Source organism: Ambystoma mexicanum, chromosome 8 (assembly GCF_040938575.1).
Source record: "Ambystoma mexicanum isolate Mex_15411 chromosome 8, UKY_AmexF1_1, whole genome shotgun sequence".
In the NCBI taxonomy this organism is placed as follows: Eukaryota; Metazoa; Chordata; class Amphibia; order Caudata; family Ambystomatidae; genus Ambystoma; species Ambystoma mexicanum.
The window spans coordinates 1,638,653,697-1,638,679,758 of record NC_090929.1 but is presented as its reverse complement, the minus strand read 5'-3'; the positions used below and the strand labels follow the sequence as shown (position 1 = coordinate 1,638,679,758).

The 26,062-nt window shown below is 45.8% G+C and overlaps 1 protein-coding gene across 1 annotated transcript in view; it reads left to right on the top strand.

The window, feature by feature from the left end:
* LOC138473269 (uncharacterized) overlaps window positions 1-26,062 on the top strand; it is a 1,193,211-nt gene that overhangs the window by 1,105,783 nt on the left and 61,366 nt on the right. Inside the window, exons 10-11 of the mRNA XM_069611906.1 lie at window positions 10,214-10,321; window positions 16,101-16,253. Of these exons, the coding sequence (XP_069468007.1) occupies window positions 10,214-10,321; window positions 16,101-16,253 (261 nt within the window). The remainder of the gene's footprint in view (window positions 1-10,213; window positions 10,322-16,100; window positions 16,254-26,062) is intronic.

Here is a 26,062-nt window from a genome sequence, read left to right as displayed (position 1 = left end):
CTGCACTTAAAAATGTCCAATGTTTATTGTCCTTAATCTATGCATTTCTACTTATGTATTGTCCCCGGTGACTGTTCCATTTACTCCCTTCCACAACCTGGACAGAATGTTCCTCAAACTCACCCCATTGTAAGAAGCTCACTGCTTTCCATCAAATCTGATTCATTATCTATTGTACGTTCTTTTGTGATCAAAAGAGCATTGTTCCTCCAGCATTTAAATAAATACATTTTCTAGTGGGGATGTGAAAGGCATTGGAACCTGGGCTTGCCCAGATTCCTGTGCCTTCTGCACTCCCCCACCAGAAAAGAAAGAATTTCCCAAGGAAGTTACAGCAGGCATGCAAGAATGTTCATCCCATTTAAAATGAAGGGCATATTATTTTTTTAGCACCCAGGAGCGGCGGGGCGGCTGGTCAATCGGGTGTCCGGGAATGCGGGCGGAACCTGCCAGTAACCACCAGTGTTCTCCCTACCACTTGTGCATGTCTGACATTTCCTTTCTTTTCACCTGGAGCCCCAGGCCCCTTCGCCTCTTGCCCCCAACCTTAATCCCATTCTTTTGTTTCCCCAGTCTCGGCTGGTGGGCACTGACCATCCCTGATGATCCCCCGAGCCTGGGGGTTATCACTATAATATTTCCAGGTGAAGGCTTAACCTTTGGCTCTTAATAGATCAAGTGACGTGCCCTTTGACCCTGTGGGTTGTTACCCCAGAATTGATCTTCTTGTCCCCTCTGAACATTTCTCTATGTAATTTCAAAAATGATTCTCTCCTTAACGATCATGTGGTATGTCGACGACAATAATTATACCTCTTTCTGATATGAAAACCCCCTGTCCAGAATAATATTCCTTTCTCTCACTTTACTCAAGTGGTTGGCATGTGGTTCTGACCTTATCCTAAATCATCTGTTCCACGGCATTTGATTGCATTCTAAAATGAGGACACGTGATAATGAATTAGCTAACAAACACACTGGTAGTCAATACTGAATATATTAATGCAGGAAAGTGATGTGAGAATTTGAATTTATTCCTAGAACCTCCCTTTCAAGTGATTTGATCTTTCCAAATCTGTTATCACTCTTGTCAACCCTCGCCAATATTCATCAGTCTATTTCTGACCTTTTGGATATATACATTGTATCAACATTATGCTATCAGAAAGATTTTAATTAAAATAAAATCTGTTTTCTAGTTACTCACCCTATTTGAAAGGAATTTCATCATCAGCATCAAGTATTTTCGGATTTGCATATAGAAACAACCCATCCAACCATTTCAAAGTACAAACAATATGTAACAATTACGTCACAATAAAAACATACCATCATAAAACCATAGCAAAAACATCAAACAGGAAAAATTAAGAGTTCGATTCATTAATCAATGTATACAAACTAATTGTCTGGGCAATATGTCAAACAGTCGTTTCCTATGACAAAGTGCTATTTTTAGGTACGAGTGTAATGACCAGCCCACTTGTGGAGAATTGCCCAAAGCAGGTAAGTTAGAGCTGGCCTGTATTGTACAATGCCCATTTCCCTTTGTAGTGTTCCTATGAGCCATGTTCTCACCTGTGCATACGCAGCGCAAAAGAGAATCAAGTGTGCCCTGCGTATGGGTCCTTGTGTGGAGCTTCGCAAATTGGGCCCGATCGGTCTGCACCCACCCCATGCTACCACCACAGCCTTTAGGCGAATGCAGTTAAACCTTGCCCCAGGTACGAGGACACAATCCTTTGGGGATTCCGTCCATAGTAAATAGCGCTGAACACCTGGCACATGATTGTCATCCGCCCATGATTCTTTGGCTTCATGATTTCTCTGCTTTCGCTGTCCAGGTAGACAGACTCATAAAAACAAGCAGTCCATAGATTGATTCCTCCCCTGGAGAGCATACTACTGGGTGTTGTATACACATGTGTGCAGTTGATTCCCCCTCAACTGTTTCCTGATGTAGAAAAACCACGGGATCTTGTCTCCCGGGTCCGTATCTATCAGAAAGGTGATCCATTCGTTGGTAAGTGATGCCCTACCATTACCCCATAGTCTAAGCCAGTGCAACACCACCTGCAGGGAAATCGTGTCGCTAGTCGATGTTATGTTATGTTATGTTACTTGGCATTTATATAGCGCTCTATATATCATTGGTATGACCTCAAAGCGCTGGTAGGTTGAACACCCTCGGGAACCGTGGTTCTGGTCAGTAGATAGAGATAGTGTCGTAGGGTGCGTGGGTGCACCAGATATGTGTGCAGCTGATGTATTTGCCGGATGGTAGCTGCATCTTAGCGTTAGGTGTGGTGCTAAAGATATCAGTTGAATGTGTACAGTCTGGTGGGTGGACACCGAGACTGGGCTCTGGCTGCGTTAGGCCTGAAGGACTCATATGTGAGCAACTAGGCCGGAATGTGCTCGGCTAGCTGTGTTTTATTAGGGTGATGAGATGTTCATGCGGTCGTATTCGTATGTGAACAGCTAGGCCGAATTAATCAGGGGTATAGCTGTGTTCTAGTTGAATGATGGTGTAAAGTAGAGAGTAAGCGTAGCGATGTGATATGATGGTTATCTTTAAGGCGCCCGAGGCCAGGCACGTGAAGAGGATGGCAGGGAACAGAGCGACACACTGACACATAGCGATAGGGGGCTGGGTTTACAGCAACAGGAGGGGGGATACGGATATATAGCAACGGCATGTGGAACAGGAAAGCAGGGTACACAGTGCTACACGTGCGGGGCATGCTAACATTTACATTCGCATTTCTATTCAAATGAGATTCAGAGTAATGTTCATAGCTCCACCTAAGTGTGTGACATGCCAACATTTTGCATTTCTATCTAGAAGCGACTCAGGCTAACGTTCACGATCATGTCAGGGTCAGGTGCAGGCTAATGTTCACAATTCCAACCCAGTTCCATAAGTACTCTGAAATTCAGAGCCGAACTTGGGAACCCCAGCAAGTCTTTCAAAAATTGGTTCTCCTGGGTCTGGACCACATTAACATTGGAGTGCCCCATACCTGCATCCCAAATTTAGCACCCAAAGCCGCTTTTCATTTGGTTTGAACATGGACATGGCCCTAGAGACCCCAACCAAAGCCTGCTTGAACTGCAGGACCTATTTGTTTACGTGGGTCATAGCGCCCATGGTAGCGGAGAATCTGACACCCAGATAGTCAAAATGGCTAACACTGGGAATACCAATATTCCTACAATACATGCCCCTAAAATTGATCCTTTGTCCCCCCTTCCAGCAGGACATCACCGCTAATGTTGCTGCATTTTCCTCCATGTCCAGGCCCTCCATGAAGACGGCATATTCCGAGATGAGGTCCTGCAATGCCCTTGGAGTATGGGCCATCAATATGGAGTCATTCGCATACACCAGGAATGGCAGGGGCCAGCCACCCAACTTTGGGACATCAGGAGAGGACTTTAATAGGTGCTTTTGGAGACCATGTATATATAAGTAGAAGAGTAGGGACGCCAGCACACATCCCTGGTGCACCCCAAGTTCGACTTTAAAGGAGCTCGTGCAACACCCGTTGCCACCACTCCTCACACATGCTTGTGTGGTGCCATGCAGCCTCGCCAGAAGGTTCACCAGTGCTTCCGGACAATCCATGTCCCTGAGCATGTCCCACAACTTGGCACAATTGACTTTGTCAAATGCCGTGCTCGGGTCCATGAATGCCAGATAGATGGGCTTCTCCTTCAAGTAAAGTGAGTGTGCCAGTAGCAAATAGAGATGCCTGTTCTGATGTGCCCAGCCCTAGCCTAAATCCTAACTAAACCTGGGAGAGAACTCTACTACTGACAACCCAGTCCTCCAGTCATGCCACTTCCATGGCCTTCATAAGTAAACACTAACCCATGTATATGGCCTGCATTAGTAAACATCCCACTTCCACGGTCTGCATTAGTAAACATCCCACTTGCACGGTGTAGAGATATCGCGAGAGTCACCAACTCTTGCGAGATCTCGCTTTGGTGGCGAGCACCGCCCCTGCGCGCTTCGCGCGATTACGGGAGCACCAGAGGACAGGGCAAGACGCGTCCTGCCGGCTCCTCCGAGATTAGGGGCTGGGGGCTCGCACCACGAGACATTTTTGTCCCACAGCCATGCAACAGTTATTAGGCACGTTTGCCTAGCCTTCAGGTTCTGTATTACTTACATGTTCCTGGCAGATGTCCACTGTGCAATAAAAGACATCCAGCCAGTCATCACGCCTCCTGTCATCTGTGCAAGTGTTTACTACATAAATTGGCGACGAGGATCACCACTGCAACCCACGTGGGAACATGCAAGGAGCGACGCCGCCACCCCCCTTCCTGCAAACTCCAGGTAAACCCGCCATCCCGTGGCCGCAATGGCAACCCCTTTTCACGACGTATGTAGAGGCGCTAGGAGGGGCAGGATTTTCAGCGGCACGGCGTAGGGCTATGTTACTTAATGCCCTAGGAGTGGAAGGACAGCGGGTGTTTGAGAGTCTCACCCCGATCCCGGTGGCAGGGGACAACGATGACGTCTTTAAGGAGGCAGTTAGGAGAATAGTGAAGAGATTTGCCAGTAAAGAGAACACGGTGTTGCACAGAATACGCTTGTACACCCGCAGACAAGAAATATCTGAACCGGTCGACGATTATGTCACCAAGCTGCGAGAACTGGCGGCGCTGTGCAGTTTCGGCAACAATGCTGAGAGCCTCATCTGCGACATGTTGACAGTCCACACTAACAGCAGAAAAGTTCAAGATAAATTCATTATGGAGAAAGAATTACAACTGGAGAAGGCGATCGAAATTGCCAGAGCGGTTGAAGAAACGGCGGGGAGACGAAAAGAACTCACGGGAACCCACAGTTCTGCTGAAATCCAAGCAGTCACATTTCACTCAAAGAAAGAAAGACAGACACCCGACACAAGAGAGGGGAGAGGAGGTAAGAAAGAACCTCTCAAATGCCACAGGTGCACCAGCACGAAACACCTGGCGTTCGATAGGGAGTGCCCAGCTAGAGACAAGGAGTGCTCCATCTGCAAACGCATTAGCCATTTCTCGTTGGTATGTCGGTGGAGGAACAAGAAAGTTACCAGTGTAAACACGGATCACAACAGGGAGCGAGAATCGTCCTCAGAAGATGAGGGGAGACCCACAGTCATTATGGTAAACAGCACAAGGGCAAGAAGAGAAAAGCCCCATTGCACAATCAAAATTAACGGTCGCGAAACAAGAGTTATGGCGGACTCTGGTTCGGACCTCAACATAATACCCCTACGGACATATAAGGAAATGGTGGGAAAAGAAAAGGTCCAAGTTCTCACCACACGACACAAACCCACAGTATTTGGAGGGGCGTCAGTTGAACTACTGGGATATATCAAAGGGAAGGTGGAGTTTAAAGGAAGAGAAACCACCACCAGAGTGTATTTCAGCCACGAAGGCCCAGCGGTACTGGGATGGGACGACCAAGACAAGCTCAAAATCAAACTGGACCCCAGCACAGAAGACCAGATACTGTCTGTCTGCGTGAGGAATGGGCCCATTGTCAAGAGTGACTACCCAAAACTTTTCTCGGAGGAGCCGGGTCACATCAAGGGCTTTGTCCATAAAATATTGCTCAAAAAGAATGCCGTCCCAGTTAAACATCGAGTGAGGCCTGTGCCAGCAACCGCAAGAGACACTCTCAGGGATCAATTGGACAAAATGAGAGCGGAGGGTGTCATTGAAGAAGTTGAAGCGTCAGAATGGCTGAGCCCAGTAGTGCTGATAAAGAAACCGAACTCGCAAGAGCTAAGGGTGTGTATAGACCTTCGCAGTTTAAACTTAGAGGTCATCACCGACAACTACCCACTACCGAGCATAAATGAACTCATTTTGTTGATGAAGGAAGCCAAAATTTTCTCAAAACTGGATATGAGAAACGCATACCACCAAATACAATTGCATGAAGAGTCAAAACCCCTCACAGCATTCATCACACCTTTTGGCACCTATCAGTTCACCAAGATGCCATTCGGGTTATCATCGGCAGCGTCAGCGTTTCAACGCATGATGGATGTCTTGTTACGAAAGGTCAAAAACGTCGCATATTTCCAGGACGACATCCTTGTGTACGCATGGGATGAACAAACGCATGACGCCACATTGAAAACTGTCCTGACCAAGTTGCAAGAAGCAGGGGTGAGGCTACGCCATGAAAAATGCGCATTCAAAGTGAAAGAGGTCGAATAATTGGGGTACAAAATCTCAGAAAAAGGGATCAGTCCCAAACAAAATCTGATGCATGCAATCATAAAAGCACCGGAACCTACCAGCAAAGACGAAGTAAGATCATTTCTTGGACTGGCAGAGTATTACGCAAAATGTATCCCCATGTTCTCTGAAACCTCAGCACCACTCCGTGACCTACTCAAAAAAGGTTCGGTATTCTCGTGGCAAGAACCCCAGAAGAAGGTGGTTGAAAGTATAAAACGGCGCATCATGGAAGCGCCGTGTTTACAGCCATTTAACCCAGAGTGGGATACAGTCATCACCACGGATGCCAGTGCATATGGACTAGGAGCAGTTCTTACGCAGAAGAAGGGGGACACGGAGCATGTGGTAGCCTTTGCCTCGAAGGCCTTGTCCTCGGCGGAACAGAACTACTCTACCATAGAAAAGGAAATGTTGGCGTGCGCATGGGCGGTAGAACATTTTAGAACATATGTATGGGGCACGAAATTCAAATTGGTGACAGACCACAAACCCCTCATCCACATGCTCAGCCCGGGAGGTACCAAAGTGTCCACACCCAGACTGGCACGCATTGCAGCAAAACTGCAAGAATACACGTTTGAAGTGCAGCACCTATCAGGGTGGAAGAATTCGCAGGCTGACTGCATGTCTAGATTGCCAGAAGGTAAAGACAAGGCCACCACGTTTCTACAAGGAGAATGCATAGTGGCATCTATCACCGATATAAAGGCACCTGATTATATGGAACTCAGCGAGAAACATTGGCTGGAAGAGGACAGAAAAGACCCGGCCATGGCGAAAATCCGTGAGTGGATCAAGGAAGGGTGGCCAGGTGAAAAAATGGTGCCAGAAGGTATGAGACCCTATTGGAAGGTGGCCGAAGAGATATCTGAAACGGACGGAATAATAATGAAGACGGACCAGATAATCCCACCGGTAGGCATGAGGAGCACCATTCTATGCAGAGCCCACGCTGGTCACCTGGGAAACACGATGACCCGGCGCAGAGTCCGGGAGGCCTACTGGTGGCCGTCCATGGACCAAGAGATTCGCACCATGATAGAGCACTGTCATGAGTGCCTCAATAGCGACAAAAGACTGAAACTCAGACAGGCACCCCTAATTCACACAGAAGTACCAGAAGCGGTGTGGTCAAAAGTGGGCATAGACTTTATAGGACCTCTGGAAGCGATGGCACCAGAACATCGGTACGGCATAGTGCTGGTTGATTACCTATCCAAGTGGGTCGAGGCTGAGTTCGTCCCAAACATTACCACAGCGACGGTAATTGAAGTCCTCACGGAAATTTTTCAAAGAGAAGGCCTCCCCAAGGAAGTAGTAACAGACAATGGGGTACAACTGATCTCACGGGACATGGAACAATTCCTAAGAAAGCACAATATAGGCCAAAAGAAGGCGGCCTTGTATCATCCCCAAGCCAATGGGCTTGTTGAAAGGGCCAACAGGTTCATTAAGGGAGCAATCCAACTAGCCACGGCCTCTGGGATGGACCCCCTAAAAACTACCAAGGAGGCCATAGCATCCCACAGACTCACTCCAAACGGTATAACGCAAATATCCCTGTTTCGAATGTTGAGAGGGAGGAGTGCAGCCTCCACGCTCATACCACCATGGTTATCCAAAGTGAGAGAAGATGAAGCAGTGGACATGTCAGAAGTGGTGTGGAGAATTGAAAACAGCAAGGCACGCATGAAAACATGGAGTGACCTAAGAAGAAGAACCAAGCAAGCGTCAGACATTGGAGGGGGAGATTGGATCAAAATAAGACTACCAAAAAAGGACCAAATCACGGGCTCTCGGTTCAGCAGACCCACCAAAGTGGTCCACAGGGGAACGAACCATGTCCGCACCGAGGACGGGCGCACATGGAATCTGGAAAGAGTAGCCCTATATCAGAGGAGACAAGAAAGAGCAAGAACCCCGGAGAGACCACATGCCGAAGAAGGAATAGACAACGAGCGAAGGGAACAACGGGAGCCCGAGAGAAACGACAAAGAAAGGGAAGAAACAGAGATGGAACCGGGATCGCCCATGCCAGAATCCGAACAGGAGCAACAGGAAGATCGCACTGGAAAGGGTGACCGGCCGAGAAGAGAGCACAGAAGACCGGTGAGATACAGTGACTATGTTATGCAATGAACTTCCTCTTTCCGTACCAAAGGGAGGTGTGTAGAGATATCGCGAGAGTCACCAACTCTCGCGAGAGCTCGCTTTGGTGGCGAGCACCGCCCCCGCGCGCTTCGCGCGATTACGGGAGCACCAGAGGACGCGGCAAGACGCGTCCTGCCGGCTCCTCCGAGATTAGGTCCTGGGGGCTCGCACCACGAGACATTTTTGTCCCACAGCCCTGCAACAGTTATTAGGCACGTTTGCCTAGCCTTCAGGTTCTGTATTACTTACATGTTCCTGGCAGATGTCCACTGTGCAATAAAAGACATCCAGCCAGTCATCACGCCTCCTGTCATCTGTGCAAGCGTTTACTACACACGGTCTGCATTAGTAAACATCCCACTTGCACGGTCTGCATTAGTAAACATCCCACTTCCACAGTCTGCATTAGTAAACATCCCACTTCCACAGTCTGCATTAGTAAACATCCCACTTGCACTGTCTGCATTAGTAAACATCCCACTTGCACGGTCTGCATTGGGTAACATTTGGGGTGAAGTTTTGTAAGTAGCCATTCGATTCTACCATGTCGGCATTTTTAAAACACATTAAAAATGGAGTACAAAAAGAAATTAAGCAACTTGGAAATACTGAATACTGAACAAGATTTGAGTTAAAATCTAAATCTTTTGGACGTGATTCTCAAAAATGTGGGCATCTCATAACAGCCGGGTGAATGTGCTATTTTTAATTGTCTGGCTTTTGCAAATGTGCAGATTGGCCAATTCACAATGGTGACCTGCATATTTCTGGGGTTGTGTGCCAGCGCAAAGGATGCACTGGCCAGCCACCTTGCATACATTAGTTTCGGGAGTATGTTCCCAACACCGATGCATGGGTGCTGGAAGCGCATTGTCCATTTACAGGCTCTTAAAAGGCCTTTCATTGTTAAATGAATGAAAACAAAACAATATCATTTCGGCCTCTCTTTTATGGTATAAATGCAAGTAGCAAACTTAAAAGGAACGCGCAAAAGGAACAGAAATGAACTACTTACCCAATGCACACACACCTTTGTCTGTTGCAAACAAGGCCAGAGAAATGGTTTTATTGTCTGCGTATTTCAAAGCACATGCACTTTGTGAACTTCAAATGCGCTTTGGGATGCACAGAAGCGCTTGCTACAGCCCCCTGCTGCGTTTTGCAGGCGAGGCACAAACGGAGCTTTTGAACGTGTGCATTTGTGTTGCGCACTGCCGCATTCAGACGTCCTTTGTGAATTGGGCCCAACGTGCCCGATTCCCAAAGGTTTGCAGTGGAGCAAATCAGCGATGCCTGCGAGCATCTAGGAGCGGAATCTGCTGCCGCGTTTCTGATCCACGAAGCCTTCACCTGGAGCTGCCTGGAGCTGCCTGGAGCATCTTTAAAATACCCATGTACGAATGCGATTCACAAAGATGTGCTCAAGGCATTTCAGAGAAGCTCCAGTTGTAGGCTTTGTGGATTAGATAAAAGGTAGGATCCCCTCCTTTCCTCTAGTGCAAATCTTTGAGAATTAGGCCAAATATGTTTTCAGCAGGTGGACGGGAGCATTTCCCATCACTTGCATGCACAATGATTTGCACAGTTCTTTCAGCCAATCTTTTAACACTGTGTCCTCTCCTAAAACCAGCAGCAGCAGCAAAGCATACAGACTTGGGTCGTGAAGGGTAAGCCATGTTGAATTGCACATGTGTTGTGATGAGCCGCAGCCTCACTCTCATCTGATGACGTTGTTTAGCTGGACTTCTTACCATCAGGCCTTGTACTCTACCCTCTGGGAGAATAAGTCTTGTTTTGTGCTTTGCAGCAAGTGCTATCTCGCCTCCTCCATGAGCATTACCTGCTGGAAGATGTGAGCTCCTTTGGCCTGCAGGATGTCTTGGCAGCAGTGTGGAAATACTCACCAGCGTGTAGGGTAAGTTTGGGCGCCCCACTCATCTTTGTTGCCCACATCCTGCCAGTTTAGATTTCAAATCTATCCCGACTATGCCAATCCCTGTTTCCTAATCCCCTACATGACACAGTAAAGTGTTGACTTTTACATCCCCAAGTTTAGGTTCAGCAGGTGTTTTGCCAAAAGTCCAGTTTTACCCTTGTGAGCATGAATTCTATGTGCAGGTGTGTCCCACCCAAGTGATACTGGAAAGCAATATCGAGTTACAATCCGTGGCTTTGGGGCTTCCTGCCTCTAACATCTGGCGCAAACCAATGACCAACCCAAAGAGCATACCTCATATCTCAGCGAGAAATGTGCACCTCCGCTCTTCGTGCCTTACACTGGCTCCCTGTTGGTCAGAGAGTTGAGTTTAAATCACTATGTATTGTGCACCGAGCTATCCATGGACTGGGGGCAGAATATCTCCAGTCTGAATTTACTCGCTATCTCCCCGTCTGCTCACTGCGTTCTTGATCTGCCGACCTGCTGGTGATTCCACCCTATCGGTGTGAACGGATTGGAGGTCGGGCCTTCTCTGTGGCCGCAGCTAAACTGTGGAACAACCTACCTCCCAAGATTAGGGCTATCTCCAGCCATTTAGCCTTCAGAAAATCAGTGAAGACCTTGCTATTCTAACTCTGCCTTCTCCTTATTGGTTCCTCCCTCTCTTCGTAGCACCAAGATACCTTTGGTGAAAGCGCGCTTTAAACGTTTGCATAACATAAGCACCAATGGATTTGCCAAAAATGTGACTCTGAAATGCACTTTCATTGGAAGTTCATTTTTGGTAAAGGCATTGGTAACAAGTAGATGTATTTAACCATTAAAGGATCATTTAACTTCACTGCTCACCACTGAGCGCCTTTATTGACTGTCTTGTGCCTCTTTCTATCCTATTTAGTCTGTCCATCCATCTTTCTGACTGATTCTCTATCTGTCAATGTATCACACGTAGTGGCTTTCTTTCACTTTCTCTGGATTGACCTCACTCTACAATCCATCATCCACTCAATTGATCTTTTTATCCATCAATGTATCCACCCATCATCATCCACCAGTGATAACTCTGTGATGGATCCCCATTAGTTCTGCACACTTCTGCTTGGCCAAGGAGCCAGATAAGCACACCTCCATATCATTCCCACATCTATAAAAGAACATTGCATCTCTTTGTCTCATTCTTTATTCTGCCATGCCAAGGGCATATTTCTTCTGGTACGGGTGTGGACTGGAGCTCCTCTGCACAGCATAGGCCCTCTCTCCTGTCTCTCTCCCGTATTCATGCCTCTTCCATTGACCATGATTATTCTGACCTTTACCTTGCATTTTTGACTTCCTTTACCCAACACTATCCTGGTGGCACATTCCCACCTTCCGATCACCGTCCTCAGCAGTGGATCACAGCTGAGATTCAGGCCCTTAAAACCAAAACGTGCAGTGATCTACCATGCTGCACAAATCACAGATCCACACCCTACTCCTAGCCTACAAAAATTCCCTTGCTGCCCTTACCGCTGCACTGGATTCTGCCAATTCCTACTACTTCACAAAATTAATCTCTCTTCGTAATCACACCTGCACACTTTCATCTACCCTCCAAACTTTGCCTGCACCTCCTAAGTCAATATGTATCGCCTCTTCCCTCTTTCCTAAACACTCTACACTTTGCTCACTACTTTTCTTCTAAAATCTCTACAATTTGTGAACTTTCATTGCCATCCTATCTTCCTCCACCACTCTTCTGTCCATCATCTCTCTCCCTACCCATTCCACCCTATAAGACTACTTCTCTACTAAACTCCCCTAGCGAATTAGCACCCGTTCATCACAGCACCAGATAATCTTGTGCTCCTAACAACCGTTTGATCCCCAAATAGTCAAAGACTTTGTCTCAATCACCTAACCGTATCTCTCTGAGCTCTTTAACCTCTTCCCAGACTCCTTCAAATCTGCCACTGTCCTAACCCTAGTGAATAAACTCTATTCACCCAAATGTCTCAGTGAACTATTGCCTAGTTTAGCTCCTTCCCCGTTATTCAAAAGTCCTTCAGCATATGGTCTTCAACCGGATCACTAAGTACCTTGAGGTTAATGGCCTTGGAGATCCAATTCAACCTGGCTTCAATAGTACAAACCCCACTGACACTGCACCTTCTCAACCTTTGGAAAATCCATCAATTTCTTACTACATACTCTTCAAAACCCTAATCTCCACCCTAGTGGTCATCAAACTTGACTACTGCTCAGGCCTACTCCTTGGCCTTCCTGTCCACTCATTCGTCCATCCAGACAAAGTCCTCAACCTGCTACCCGCACTATCTACAACTTAAACATAGCCTCCCCACTTCTATCTACCAACATCTTGTTGGTCGTCTCTCCATGCACAACCACTCCTTTTCAAGCGTGTCTCCTAGTCTACAAAGCTATCAAAAGTCTTGCTCCTAAATACCTGTCTGATTGTTCACCCCCTAGTCCCCATCTTGTTCCCTCTAAACCTCCTCTGCACTAAACCTCTCTCCTATGATTCCCTATGCCCCCTCTCGTTTCTGCTCTTTCTCCCAACTTGCCCCAATCTGTTTGAACCCGCTGCAGAGCACAATTTAAGCCAGAAAAACAGTGGATCTCTTTAAAGCTTGGCTTAAACTTCACCTACTTGATAGATCTATCAAGTAAATACAAATACACTCTAGGAAACCTGTTGCTCCAGTGGACACACAGCAATGGCCGCCCCTGGCATGCCTCCCAACACACACGTCAGCATAAAGACCCTCAGTCACCTATCCACAGTGCACCATTTTCTTTTGCATCTAGTCTGTTATGACAGTATGACAGGTTGTGGTTTCAGTTCTTTCAGGGACTTTCATGATCCCCTTCCCTTCATAGTATTCCTTCTTTTTCCACAGATCCAAGGATTCAAGGATTGCAGGCCTTTCCTGTCACATTTATTGGAGGCTAGTCCTCACTGTTACTGCTTTCAATGCCTGGTCGCCCAGCCCCCAATACCATGCAGAATGTTGCATGTCCACCTTCCACTCAGGCCCATGAACCATGGAAAACTGTCTGCACCAGTATATGCACTGTCCTTGGACCCCCAACCTTCAAAGGATTTCTGGGACTTCACTCCACCCATGGAAGTGTGTGATAAGTGGACCATTATTAATGCATGCAAACATAACCAAGATGCAGAGCCTTCACTCCGGTCCTCAGCCAATGGGGAAGGAGTCTCCAAATGAATACGTGTTTCTCCAGCGTTCGCTTTATTGAATAACCCAGGGCATTTAGCAAGCCTTGTACAGGACCCCTCCTGTTGTGGTCAAGCAGCGTTACTTTAGAGAATTCCCCAAAGCAGCAAGCATCTGGTTATACACTGGGTTCTGTACTTAAGGTCTTCTTAAGCCATCTTACATAGGAACATTTCTGAAGGTGAGGCCACAAAAACACAAATCAGGAATGTGTGCCTGGTCCCCTTCACCAGTACCGTCGAAGCACGCAGGGAACTAGTCACCAGTTCCCCAATTCAAACATCATAACTCTAAAAATTGCTTGATGTCAAAAACAAGTTTTAATAAGTCTTTGAATTCTGCATCCCTGTGGCATCCTGCTAAGCACTCTGGTGGCAATGGTGAGCACCATGAAACGTAGGTAGTTTGGACGCATTGTTGAGCCTCACAGCAGGGCACAATGCACCTGTTCTCCGGTGGTGAGGGCATCAAGTGTCCTTTAGATCATGTGGAAGGAGGCAGAGTCAAGCCTAAGATTTGCCACTTATCATTGGAGGATAGACAAGGAAGTATTGGGGAAGAGGACTTCACCTTAAAGGACTTTACAGGTGTCCATGGCAGGTGATGCACTCAATTTGGCCGAAATGGCTTTAGTAAAATTCAAATGCTTTTGAAAATTCAAAAATATAGATGCATTTAATTTGTATTGACAATGGACACACAAATGGTATAATTCATTAAAATGTCATTCCAATAATGGTCAACGTGTTTCGATCATCTAAATGTCCATCATCAGGAGCAATTAACCTTAAAGAAAACAAACAATAATGTCTCAGTGCTAAGCTTTAGAACTTCATGAAAAAGTTAACTAACAAGAATCTACAGACAGAAATAGACGAAGATAGAAATCAATGGCCTTCTTCACAATTCACTCAACTTCAATGAGTTTTGCTCCTGAAGATAGTAATTTACATGACTGAAATGCATTACGTATGATTGGAATTACTCGTTAATTTGAATTACATCATTTATGGATCTATTGTCAATTGCAATTAAATGCATATATATTTTTGTATTTTCAAAAGCATTTGAATCGTATTGATGTCCTTTGGGCCACATTTAGTGCATCGCCTGCAGGAGTCCTAGATTGAACCTTGCTATCTTTGACTCAAAAGGCAATGAAACAGGACTGATGGTTGAGTCTGTACCATAATGGTACAATGGCAATATTACATCGCAGTCCCCATATCGTGCTCCCAGTGTCGGCTCAGATTGGATCTTATCGATCTTTTCTGAAAAATTCTGGATATGGGCATCCCATAAACCTTGTATGTGACCAATAGAACATGCAAGTGCATCCGGATTCCGAAACTCCTTAAGAACCTTAAAACGTTCAGAGGAATCCATTAGGACTAGAAAATATCTGGTCAGAATAGTATTTCTTCTTTCCCTAACCAGGCTTCTTTTGTAATAGCGAATTGTGATTTGATGGAATTATTACACTTTCTTCTCCCTAACCAGGCTTCTTTTATAGTTTCCTAGGGTGATGGCGAATTGTGATTTGATGGAATTATGACACTTTCCTCTCCCTAACCAGGCTTCTTTCATAGTTTCCTAGAGTGATAGCGAATTGTGATTTGATGGAAGTATTACACTTTCTTATCCCTAACCAGGGTTCTTTTATAGTTTCCTAGAGTAATAGCGAATTGTGATGTGATGGAATTATTATTCTTTCTTCTCCTGCAGCGTTCACTTTGCTACAGGAGGGCCTTCAATATATGCAGGTCAGCAGCAGCCCAATGTTCTATATCCTGGTGACTACAAATGTTCTCAGTCTTTAGTACAGAAGCAAAGGTTTCCATAGTCAAACATTCCCGTAAAAGGCTGCTAAGCTTGCTGTAGGACTAGAATCTGATCCAACAGATCAAAGTGAATTTTCAGGAGATTTTACAAAAAATATCTCAATAAATTGAGTCCAATATGGGACCATTTCCGATATTCACTATGAAAAACTGAAATTGGCCTTGGATTAGAATAACATAGTGATTAAACCAACGTCAGACCGCCTGTGTAATCAGACCAAGTGTACAGTGGCTTCACGTTACATTTCCCGTTTGTAGTTAATGTAAGGGACAGGAGAGGAAGGGAGTCAGAAACCCCTTTACATACTCCTGCAGAACAGAGCAAAGTGCCCATCATGTGGGTCAGTACTTGCAGCCAGAGCTCCTCTGACTGGAAGGGTCCACTGTGATTGAGTGGTCAATACCAATTACCAGACTGTGCATGTCACGGTATTGAGGGCATACACAAAAGGAGGATGGGCGTGCCAATCCTTTCAACTTGGACAGGCCCTGTTTTATTCATGGCCCATAGACGGGCATAGAAACTAGGGCACCTTTAGCCAACGGGTGCCAAAGAGCAGTCTTTCTACACTTAGAATTGGTGACCAAAGGAGTGTTTCTTCTCCCTGGGCTGGGGTACCCACATTCTTGTCTCTTCAGCTGCAGCCTTGCCACCTCTTCACTTTCTGTTTGCAGGAGATTGCTGTGCTGGGTCGCGTCCTGAATGGGGAGCTGGATCCTTCAGTTCTACGATACATCGTCCTGATGGCAGACCTGCTGAACTCTGTCTCGTTGTTGGCTGTTCTGGAGTTCAAAGTGTTCGTGGCCCAGGTGTACCCATTTCTGCAGGTATGATGTCTCTTTTGTAAGGAAGGCCAACGATAGAGGTTGGCAATTATGGGCAACCCAGCATTCCTTATTACCCTCATGCATTGCTATTCAAAGTTTCCCTCTGTTGGCATTATGTGGAGGGGTGTTTGATGTATTTGATACTTTTTGTGATGTGATTTCATTGTTCATTTTTTTTAGGCAACCCTCACAGCTTTTTTTCAACCAGGCATTGGACGCTTCTCATTGTATTTCGAGTCCCCCTCCCGCACGGTTAATTGATAAATTATATAAGATACTGGTATTTATCAGAGTCCCCCGAAGAATATAAAAACAATCATGGGGGGGCGCCCCCTAAGAATATAAAAACAATCATGATGGTCTTTTTCGGAATTTACCGAAATCTGTAAACCCTACATATATTGTGTCTGCATGTTCATGAACGTGATTTGGCAGTCTCCACACTGGCATATATTGTGTCTGCAGTCTCGTAAAGGTGATTTATGGTGGCATATATTGTGTCTGCATGTTCATGAACGTGATTTGGCAGTCTCCACACTGGCATATATTGTGTCTGCAGTCTCGTAAAGGTGATTTATGGTGGCATATATTGTGTCTGCATGTTCATGAACGTGATTTGGCAGTCTCTATACTGGCATATATTGTGTCTGCAGTCTCGTAAAGGTGATTTATGGTGGCATATATTGTGTCTGCATGTTCATGAACGTGATTTGGCAGTCTCCACACTGGCATATATTGTGTCTGCAGTCTCGTAAAGGTGATTTATGGTGGCATATATTGTGTCTGCATGTTCATGAACGTGATTTGGCAGTCTCCACACTGGCATATATTGTGTCTGCAGTCTCGTAAAGGTGATTTATGGTGGCATATATTGTGTCTGCATGTTCATGAACGTGATTTGGCAGTCTCTATACTGGCATATATTGTGTCTGCAGTCTCGTAAAGGTGATTTATGGTGGCATATATTGTGTCTGCATGTTCATGAACGTGATTTGGCAGTCTCCACACTGGCATATATTGTGTCTGCAGTCTCGTAAAGGTGATTTATGGTGGCATATATTGTGTCTGCATGTTCATGAACGTGATTTGGCAGTCTCCACACTGGCATATATTGTGTCTGCAGTCTCGTAAAGGTGATTTATGGTGGCATATATTGTGTCTGCATGTTCATGAACGTGATTTGGCAGTCTCTATACTGGCATATATTGTGTCTGCAGTCTCGTAAAGGTGATTTATGGTGGCATATATTGTGTCTGCATGTTCATGAACGTGATTTGGCAGTCTCCACACTGGCATATATTGCGTCTGCAGTCTCGTAAAGGTGATTTATGGTGGCATATATTGTGTCTGCATGTTCATGAACGTGATTTGGCAGTCTCCATACTGGCATATATTGTGTCTGCAGTCTCGTAAACGTGATTTATGGTGGCATATATTGTGTCTGCATGTTCATGAACGTGATTTGGCAGTCTCCACACTGGCATATATTGTGTCTGCAGTCTTGTAAAGGTGATTTATGGTGGCATATATTGTCTGCATGTTCATGAACGTGACTTGGCAGTCTCCATACTGGCATATACTGTGTCTGCAGTTTCATAAGGGTGACTTATGGTGGCAATGCTAGGGCATGTTTTAGAACAGAGGACATGAAAATATAGCAAAATACTCCTGTGTGCTGTTGGTCATATTGCATCTACTGGATATTTTCATTTGTTACTCATTTAAAAAAAAAAATTGGGAGAGAACCCCGCCAATGCCTCTTACATGACTAGCGCTCCCTCACTGCCGTTGGTCGCTCACAATTTGTGGGAGTTGTTAATGCCCCAACACTAAAAATAGTCACCTGCTACCACTGACCTTAAATAGGTTACAAAGGACCCGCCCACCCTCCTGGCAACAAAAGGCTGCCTCTACCATTAGCATGGACATAATAATGTTACTGGTTCCCGCACAGTGGCGACTGGTATTTCTGGACACCAAGGGACAGATTCTGCACCCCCTTGTTTTTAGACTAGGTGAAAGATGAAGGGTTTGATTAAAAAACATGTATATTTCAGCTAGTGCAGTACTCGGCGCCTACCGTCGGCAGCATGGTCCTGTGCGCTTTGTGCATGCCTGGTGCCCTGGACCAGCCCTGGAGGTCTGGTGGCTCTGCCAGTGTTTCTTCGAGAAGCTTGGGCGGGGGGGGGGGTGTCAGCAGTGCTCGCAGGGGGCCCCCCATTTTGTATTACGCCACTGCAGTCCTATTAGGTGGACCCCACTTTCTGCAAAAGGGAGGAGGTGGGCATAAGGGTTGTGGTAATTGGGTTATGTCTCTAAATCAGATTTGGAGAATTGTAAGTTATTACACAATGTAATATTGGATACATGAGTGCCTGCCTGGGTACTCCTGGATGTTTGGTGTAAATAATAAAAATAACGATAAGGTGCTACAATGGTTCTTTCCACTTTGTAATGCTGTTAATAAAAAGTGTTACTATTACACCGTTTAATAGTACTCAGAATGTTTACCTTGAGTGGAATTCTGAGTGCTGAGTCAGCAAAGTGAGTCGAATTCGTGACCTGATCCCACCACTGCAATTGCTCAATTAGTGCACTAGCTGAACAGCTCTATATTGGAAGGCACTAAGAGGATTTCTAGATGAAGCCTGCTTGTGTTTTTTGTATTACTTATGTGTATTTAAATTGGCGCTGGTGTAAAATTGCTCTATTTGTTTATTATTTAGCGCCTTGAAACTGGTTTCCGGTAAATGTTGCGCTTAATAAATGTTTTTACTACTGCTGCATCAGAGGCCTGTTGGTTACTTATGGAAAGCCATACTGGAGTGGCGTTTAATTGGAAGGTACTGTGAATGCCATAGGAATCCTATAAGCCTCTCTATGAAAAACACACTGTATAGGACATTTTACAAGAATGTATCAACATAATCACACGTTTATTGCCAAGCCCTGAAAATGATGAAAGCACCATACTGCATTTGTATCAAATAATATTAAAATAATTTAAATTTATGTATAAAATAGAAAATAAAATATTATTTAAAAACAAAAATCAGATCTATTACACAACTGCCCTGTACAAAGTTGTAAGGTTCGAGGGCAAGAGAGTCAGATGGGACTGGTGACCACATACAATATGGATGCTTGTGCCCTAGGGTTCATCGATTTGACTGATTAGATTGATTTTGTGGGCACCACAATCCAACAGAAGCGGGTCAAGATCACACCGCTTGCTTGAGTGCATGGTGTGTCCCACTGAGGCATTCGTGGCCCGTGACCGTGGGTAAAAGACAAGCTTATGCGCTCTGGGTCGGACTGGGACAAGAAATAGGCGCGGTCACCCAAGGAAAAGTGGCCCACCCCTCGCCTCAAAAAAGTGGCCCACCCCTCGCCTCAAAAAAGTGGCCCACTGCTCACCTCACGACCCTTGACCTCTGTTGACATCACCGGATTTGATATCATTTGACCCCACCCCAAAGTGACATCCCAGAAAGCGATGAAACACGACCTTTCACCCCTTGACAAAACAGGAAGTGGCATCAAATAGCATTGTTCCTAAGTACACTAAATTACTGTGAATCCAACCAGACGTCCAAGGCCAAATGATAATATGTTATTGTATAGCACTTACGCTTAAGCTCTTTTTTATAGAACAAGTATGCATACAATATCACCCAACCTGTGTTGGTACTTATTTATCGCCCTAAGAAGGATGAAAGGCTTTTTGAAAAGAAAAAAAAGAAATGTGAAAAAAAGATGTATTTTTTCAAATTTTTTCTTCTTCTCCAAACCGGCCCAGGCATGACCAGAAACCGGCCCCCACTCCCCAGGGACGATTTCGGCCAGGCCACGGGCCGAAAGGCCGAGGGGCCAATCCGACCCAATGCGCTTCAAAAGACGAAAGCCAGTGTTCCCCAACCTCAAACGCATGGCATTAAGACCTGCAGCTTCAGCTCTAGTTTGATGCATGGGAAGGCATCATCGGGGTCTGGACCTGGAACCCAGAGATGCTAGTGACCGTCTGATACCATACTATACTGGCATTCAGTCCTCCTTCACAGGATAAGTGACACACTATCCTTATTCCTGTGAAACTGATGTAAGAGGATGGATCGCTTCTCCATATGATTTGGGACAGTCCACTTGTGAAAGGACCATGAGACGAAGTACTGAGCACGACTGACGGTGTCCTAGGTGTTCCCCTCCATGTGTAGTTTTATTTATTTGAACAGGGATTTTAATTTCGATCAGAACTGACTCACAATAACACGTTTACAGATAGAGAGAGAGAGAGAGAGAGAGAGAGAGATCGATCGTGTGTGTGTATTCACTGAAAAAAAACCTTAAAGGGAGGTTATTGTTGCAAGTAAAATCAAAAAACCTCAGAAATTCACCAGTTATGGTAAGCTAAGCAACCATAACTCGCGCCACTACTGTGCACTGCGAGAACTAACACCAAGGAGATCAAAGATGACATCATATATCTGGGCCACTGGTTTTTGTTAACTGACATATCTACACCAGGCGGTTTTAATCACTGACAGTCAGAATATGAAAATTGAAAATGTGTTATATATCTATTCGTTAACCATCTTGTATGTTCTTAAAGTACTTTCCTTAGGGTTTGGTCTCACCTCATGTTGCACATACATGGGGCAATAAGCAGGCTTCAAACACACAATTCATTTGTATACATGAAGATAATCTTTTATGTTATTGCCATTTTCTGGTGTTGTTTCTTTCTTCCTTACTTTAGTTTCCCTGTGTATGCATTGTGGATTTTCATATCTATTGTTTGTACTAACACAAGTACGTACTAAGTCTTGAATTATTAGCTATTTATTCCATGTTTCACATTACTCAAAACTCTGATAAGGAGGCATTCATTATTTTACTATCCAAAATTACCAGATTAGAAATTGTACTTTTATGGTGTCCCTCATCTCTGCTCTTTCGCGACCTTTGCGCTTCCCTCTCCCTCTCTATCCTCCCCTCTGGCCCAATGCACTCTACAGGACACCCACTCGATGTCCTGATCTCCTCTGGCCTCCCCCTCTCTATCACTCTCTTCTGGAGTGACCACTGCGTTCTCTCCTCTCATCTCTCACTCTCTCCCCCCCCAAGCCAAGCTCACCCCAAAACTGCCACCTACCTTCTTGGACATCAACCTATGAAGCGTGTGTCAGTTGAGGCTTTCACTGCTACCTTCTCTCCCCCCTCTCCTCCTCTGGCTGACTCACTCCCTGACACAACCCTGTCCCTTCTCTACTCTTCCATTTCTGATACTCTTGATGCTCTTGCCCCTGTCATGAGGATCTGCTTGAAGTCCAAAGCCAAGTGTAACTCCTGGTACGACTCTGACCTAGCTACACTTAAACGTAAGTGTAGGGTGGCTGAGAGGAAATGGAGGGCTTCTCGTTCATCCTCTGACAAACTGGCCTGTCGCCTGCTCCAAAGGCAATACCGACTCTCTGTCTGCACTAAGAAGAGAGTCCACATTCAAGCCTGTGTCTCTACGGCATCTAACAACTCGGTTGAACTCTTCCAAATCTGCAAGGAGCTTGCCAACCCTGATGCAGTCTCTACCCCTCCTCTTGCCTCCCAAGCTCTCTGCAATGACCTTGCCTCTCATTTTATCTCAAAAACCCAGGACATCTTGTCCACCCTCTCCTCCCCTCCCCCTCCTATTCCCTCTCAGTCTGCGCTTGCTAACGCCCCTTTATCCACCCCCCCCTCCTTCTCTTCCTTTCCTCTCTTCTCCCCTCATGAGGTTGCTAGACAAGTCCAATCTATGAAAGCCTCATCAAAACAGGTTCATCCCTGTTCCTCTAAAACCATCAAGGACCACATTGACACCCTCGCTCCGGCCCTTGCAGATTTTTGCAACCATTCCTTTGCTTCAGGATCCCTCCCCTCTGAAACACTCCCTTGTGCATCCTCTTCTCAAGAAACACACAGCTGAGCCTTCCTGTCCGGCTAACTATCGCCCAATCTCCATTACTCCCTTTCTGGGCAAACTCCTGGAAAAGCTGGCCATCTCTCAGCTTAACCTTCATTCTGATTTTGTTGGCTGTCTCCATGACCACCAGTCTGGTTTCAGAGCAGCCAGAAGCACAGAAACTGCTGTCCTGAACATCCGTGAAGATCTGCTCTCCATTCTTGACTCTAACATTCCCTCTGTCCTCATCCTACTCGATCTCTCTTCTGCCTTCGACACGGTCAACCATACCATCCTGCTCAACCATCTCCGTGAGAACCTGGGTATCACTGATCAGGCTCTGGCTTGGCTGACCTCCTTCCTCTCTGATCGACCCTCCCAGGTCCAACTGTGGTCCTTCCTATCCTCTATCTTCCTCTCTACCTTTGGTGTTCCCCAGGGGTCTAACCTCTTGCTCTGGCTTTTCAACCAATACCTGGCAACTCTCGCCCACTGCATTGCCATTCTATGCTCAAATTTCCAGTGCTACGCTGATGACACTCAACTCATTTTCAGGCTGCCCTTGGCTCCCTCCTGTCCTTCCCTCATCTCTGATTGCCTAACTGCCATTCAAGATTGGTGTGCCGCCAATGATCTCTGTCTGATTGCCAGCAAGACGGAGAACCTCCTCATCAGCAACCCTTCTCCATCCTTTCCCCTCTCTCTCTGGCTGGCCTCGCTTGGCCCTCCTCCTACCCCCACCTGTGAGGCTAAGAACCTCAGGGTCATCTTGACTCCACACTTTCCTTCTCCGCCCACATCTCTGAGGTCTCTAAAAAGTCAACTTCCTACTGCACCTCCTCAGAGGTACTCATCCTTTCCTCTCCTTCACCCAGAAGCTCACTGTCTCCCAAGCTGTGTTTCTCTCTAGGTTGGATTATTGTAACAGCCTCCTTCTAAATCTACCTGCCTATACTCTTCGCCCTCTGCAACTAATCCAGAACAGGACTGCAAGACCTATCCTTGGCCTCAAGGCCTGGGATCGTATCTCTCCAGCTCTGAAATCTCTCCATTGGCTCCCAGTGGATGCAAGGATTACATTTAAAACCCTCTGCACTGTCCACAAGTCGTTCTGGGGCCTGGGTCCAAAATACCTTCAGCTATCCCTCCACAAATACCTCCCCTCTCGAGCTCTTCGCTCCTCTACCTCTAACTCCCTCAGGGTCAGTCGTTTCTCAAAGAAACGAGCTAGGGGTAGATCTCTGTCTTCGGCCGGGGTCTCCCTCTGGAACAGCCTCCCTCCCACTCTAAAACTTGAGGAGAACCATCTCTGGTTCCGGAAGCACCACAAGACCTTTCTCTTTGCATCTCCCTTTGCTCCCCTTCTCCCTTGCTGATCTGCTCTCTCTTGGCACTGTGCACCTGGCCACCCTCTGTCCCCTTGTCCCAGGTACCTGCTCACCCTGCCACCCTTCTGCACTGCCTCCCGGCCACCCCTTGCACTGGGGACTGTAACTGTACCCATACAGCCCTCCCCACTTTCTTCTTTTTATGCACTTATCCGATTTACCCACTTCTGCTGCCGTAAACACAGCACTTGCCACTTGCTGGCTGCACTACCCCTGTTTATTGCTCCATTATCTATTTAATTTTGTATTTATTATTATTTATCTGTCTGTCCTCTGCTCCGCACTTTCCACTCTCCCCCCTCCATGCACTTTTCCCCTTTCTCTTTCCCATGCACTTGCACGTTCTCAATGTCACTGCGCCTAGTAAGATCGTTGTTTTGTTCTCCCCTGTTCCCCTCCCTTGCCTTGTCGCCCTCTGAAACACCCGTGTACGAGCGCGATAGAAATAAAATATCATATCATATCATGCTGCAGCCATTGCCTATGTGTCTGTATCATAAGGGTCCTGTATTAACAACAACACTCCAATGTAATTTTTTGTTTAGATGAGTACATTCTTCAATACATTAAGTAGTTCAGGATAGGTCTTCCGATCACCCCTGACATTGTGTTACCAAAATTATAAACACAACCCCTTGTAGGGACTTCTCATCAAAATGAATTTCATATCTGATGACATCAGTGATGTCATCAATTACGTGTGTGATGTCATCTTTGATATCCTGGGCGCCTTAGCAGTGCACGGTGGTGGCGTGAGTGATAGCTACTTACCTTACCATAACTGGTGAATTTCTGAGGTTTTTTGATTTTACTTGTAACCATAACATCCCTTTATCAACGTTTTTTCATTGAATTTCATAGGTTTTTATTAGTGCAACATAACCATAACGTCCCTTTAACAAACTTTCTTCAGTGAATTTCATCGGTTTTTATTAGTACGACTTTACCATAATGTCTTTGTAACAAAGTTTTTTCAGTGAATTTCATGGGTTTTTATTAGTGCATGCTAATTTCCTACAACTTAGTAATATCATACGTACCCCAAAATAGCAACATTTGTGTCCAATTTGCAAAGTTTCACCTTAAAACTCTGACATTTCCAATCTTCTAGCATCATCTTTAACACTTCCATACACTTTTTGCAACTTTTTCCAACTGTTTTTGCATCCGTCGACGTCCGCGACCGTCGGACGTCATTGCAGATCTTTCAGACTGGTCACTTGACCTTGTGCGCATGCGCTCTGCTTGATGACGTGTCCGATAATGCGTCCGCACTTCACAAACGGGTCTGCGTCCTTCGCGAACAGGTGGAAACTGCATTTTCTGCTGGTCTAGGAACTTTCAAACTCAACATTTCTCAGCTCCTACACCTATTCTTACTCATTATCCATTATCAATCTAGCACAGAGCACATACTTGGAAGAATATTAGCAAAATTGCTATTTATCTTACAAATGGCATCAGCTATTGCCATCCCTCCTCCCCAAGAGCCACCACCACCACCACCAGCTGGAGGACCTACACAACACAAAAGCACAGTACTTCCAAAGACAATGAAGAGGACCAAGAAGATGAGGTAGAGGAAGTGCTTACCTCTAGCAACCAGAGAGAATCATGGGTGTGGCAGTTCTTTACCGCTGTTGGGAATGTACCAAAGCCTAAAGCTACCAAAGTGAAATGCACTGAGTGCAATGTTGTATTCAGTCGCAGACTACCTGGGCCGTACTACTACAGGACCAACTCCACGTGCCGTCAAACCAAATCCAACCACTGCAATGCTCTCAGAAAGGTGGTTTCTTTGTTGGCAAGTAATAAGCTGTCTTCCTCCACCTCATCTTCCTCAACCAATACTGTAACCACACAGCCTACTTCTGTGGGACACAAAATCCCACCAGCTACCTTGCAAGCGATAAAAGAGACTGTTGATCCATATCTTTTGAAGACAACATGACTCTGTATATACAGCAACACACCACTCTGCAGGGGGGGGGGAATTTTGAAGTGCTTTTGAAACTATAATCAAGGAACATGAGAAACCCTGCCCCCTACATTGTAACACACGCGCATCATCTTCCCCTGTCCACCTGCCCCTCCATATTAGTGCTTGGTGCCTCTTCCCTCATTTTCCTCCCCACCATACTTTCTGACCTCTCCTGCAAAACAAATATAAAAAAATAACAAAAAAGGGCTCCTTTAGGGACCACCGTTCACAGTTACAAATAGAACTAACAAATAATAATCGTATAGACTCCATTTACTTTACATTTCTCAGTAAAGTAGATACTCAATAAGATTTTCCAACATATCCATTAGCATTTTGTGTTATGCTAATGGGAATAATGTGGCGTTTATCCCCCATTCCATGGGCTGGAACGGGGGATAGCGGCCCGGCAGCCCAAGTTATCGGCCCAAGTGAAGTGGCAGGGCAAGGGCGCAGTGTTTGGTGCTGCTGGTGGGGGTCTGGAGACACTCTGGAGGACTCG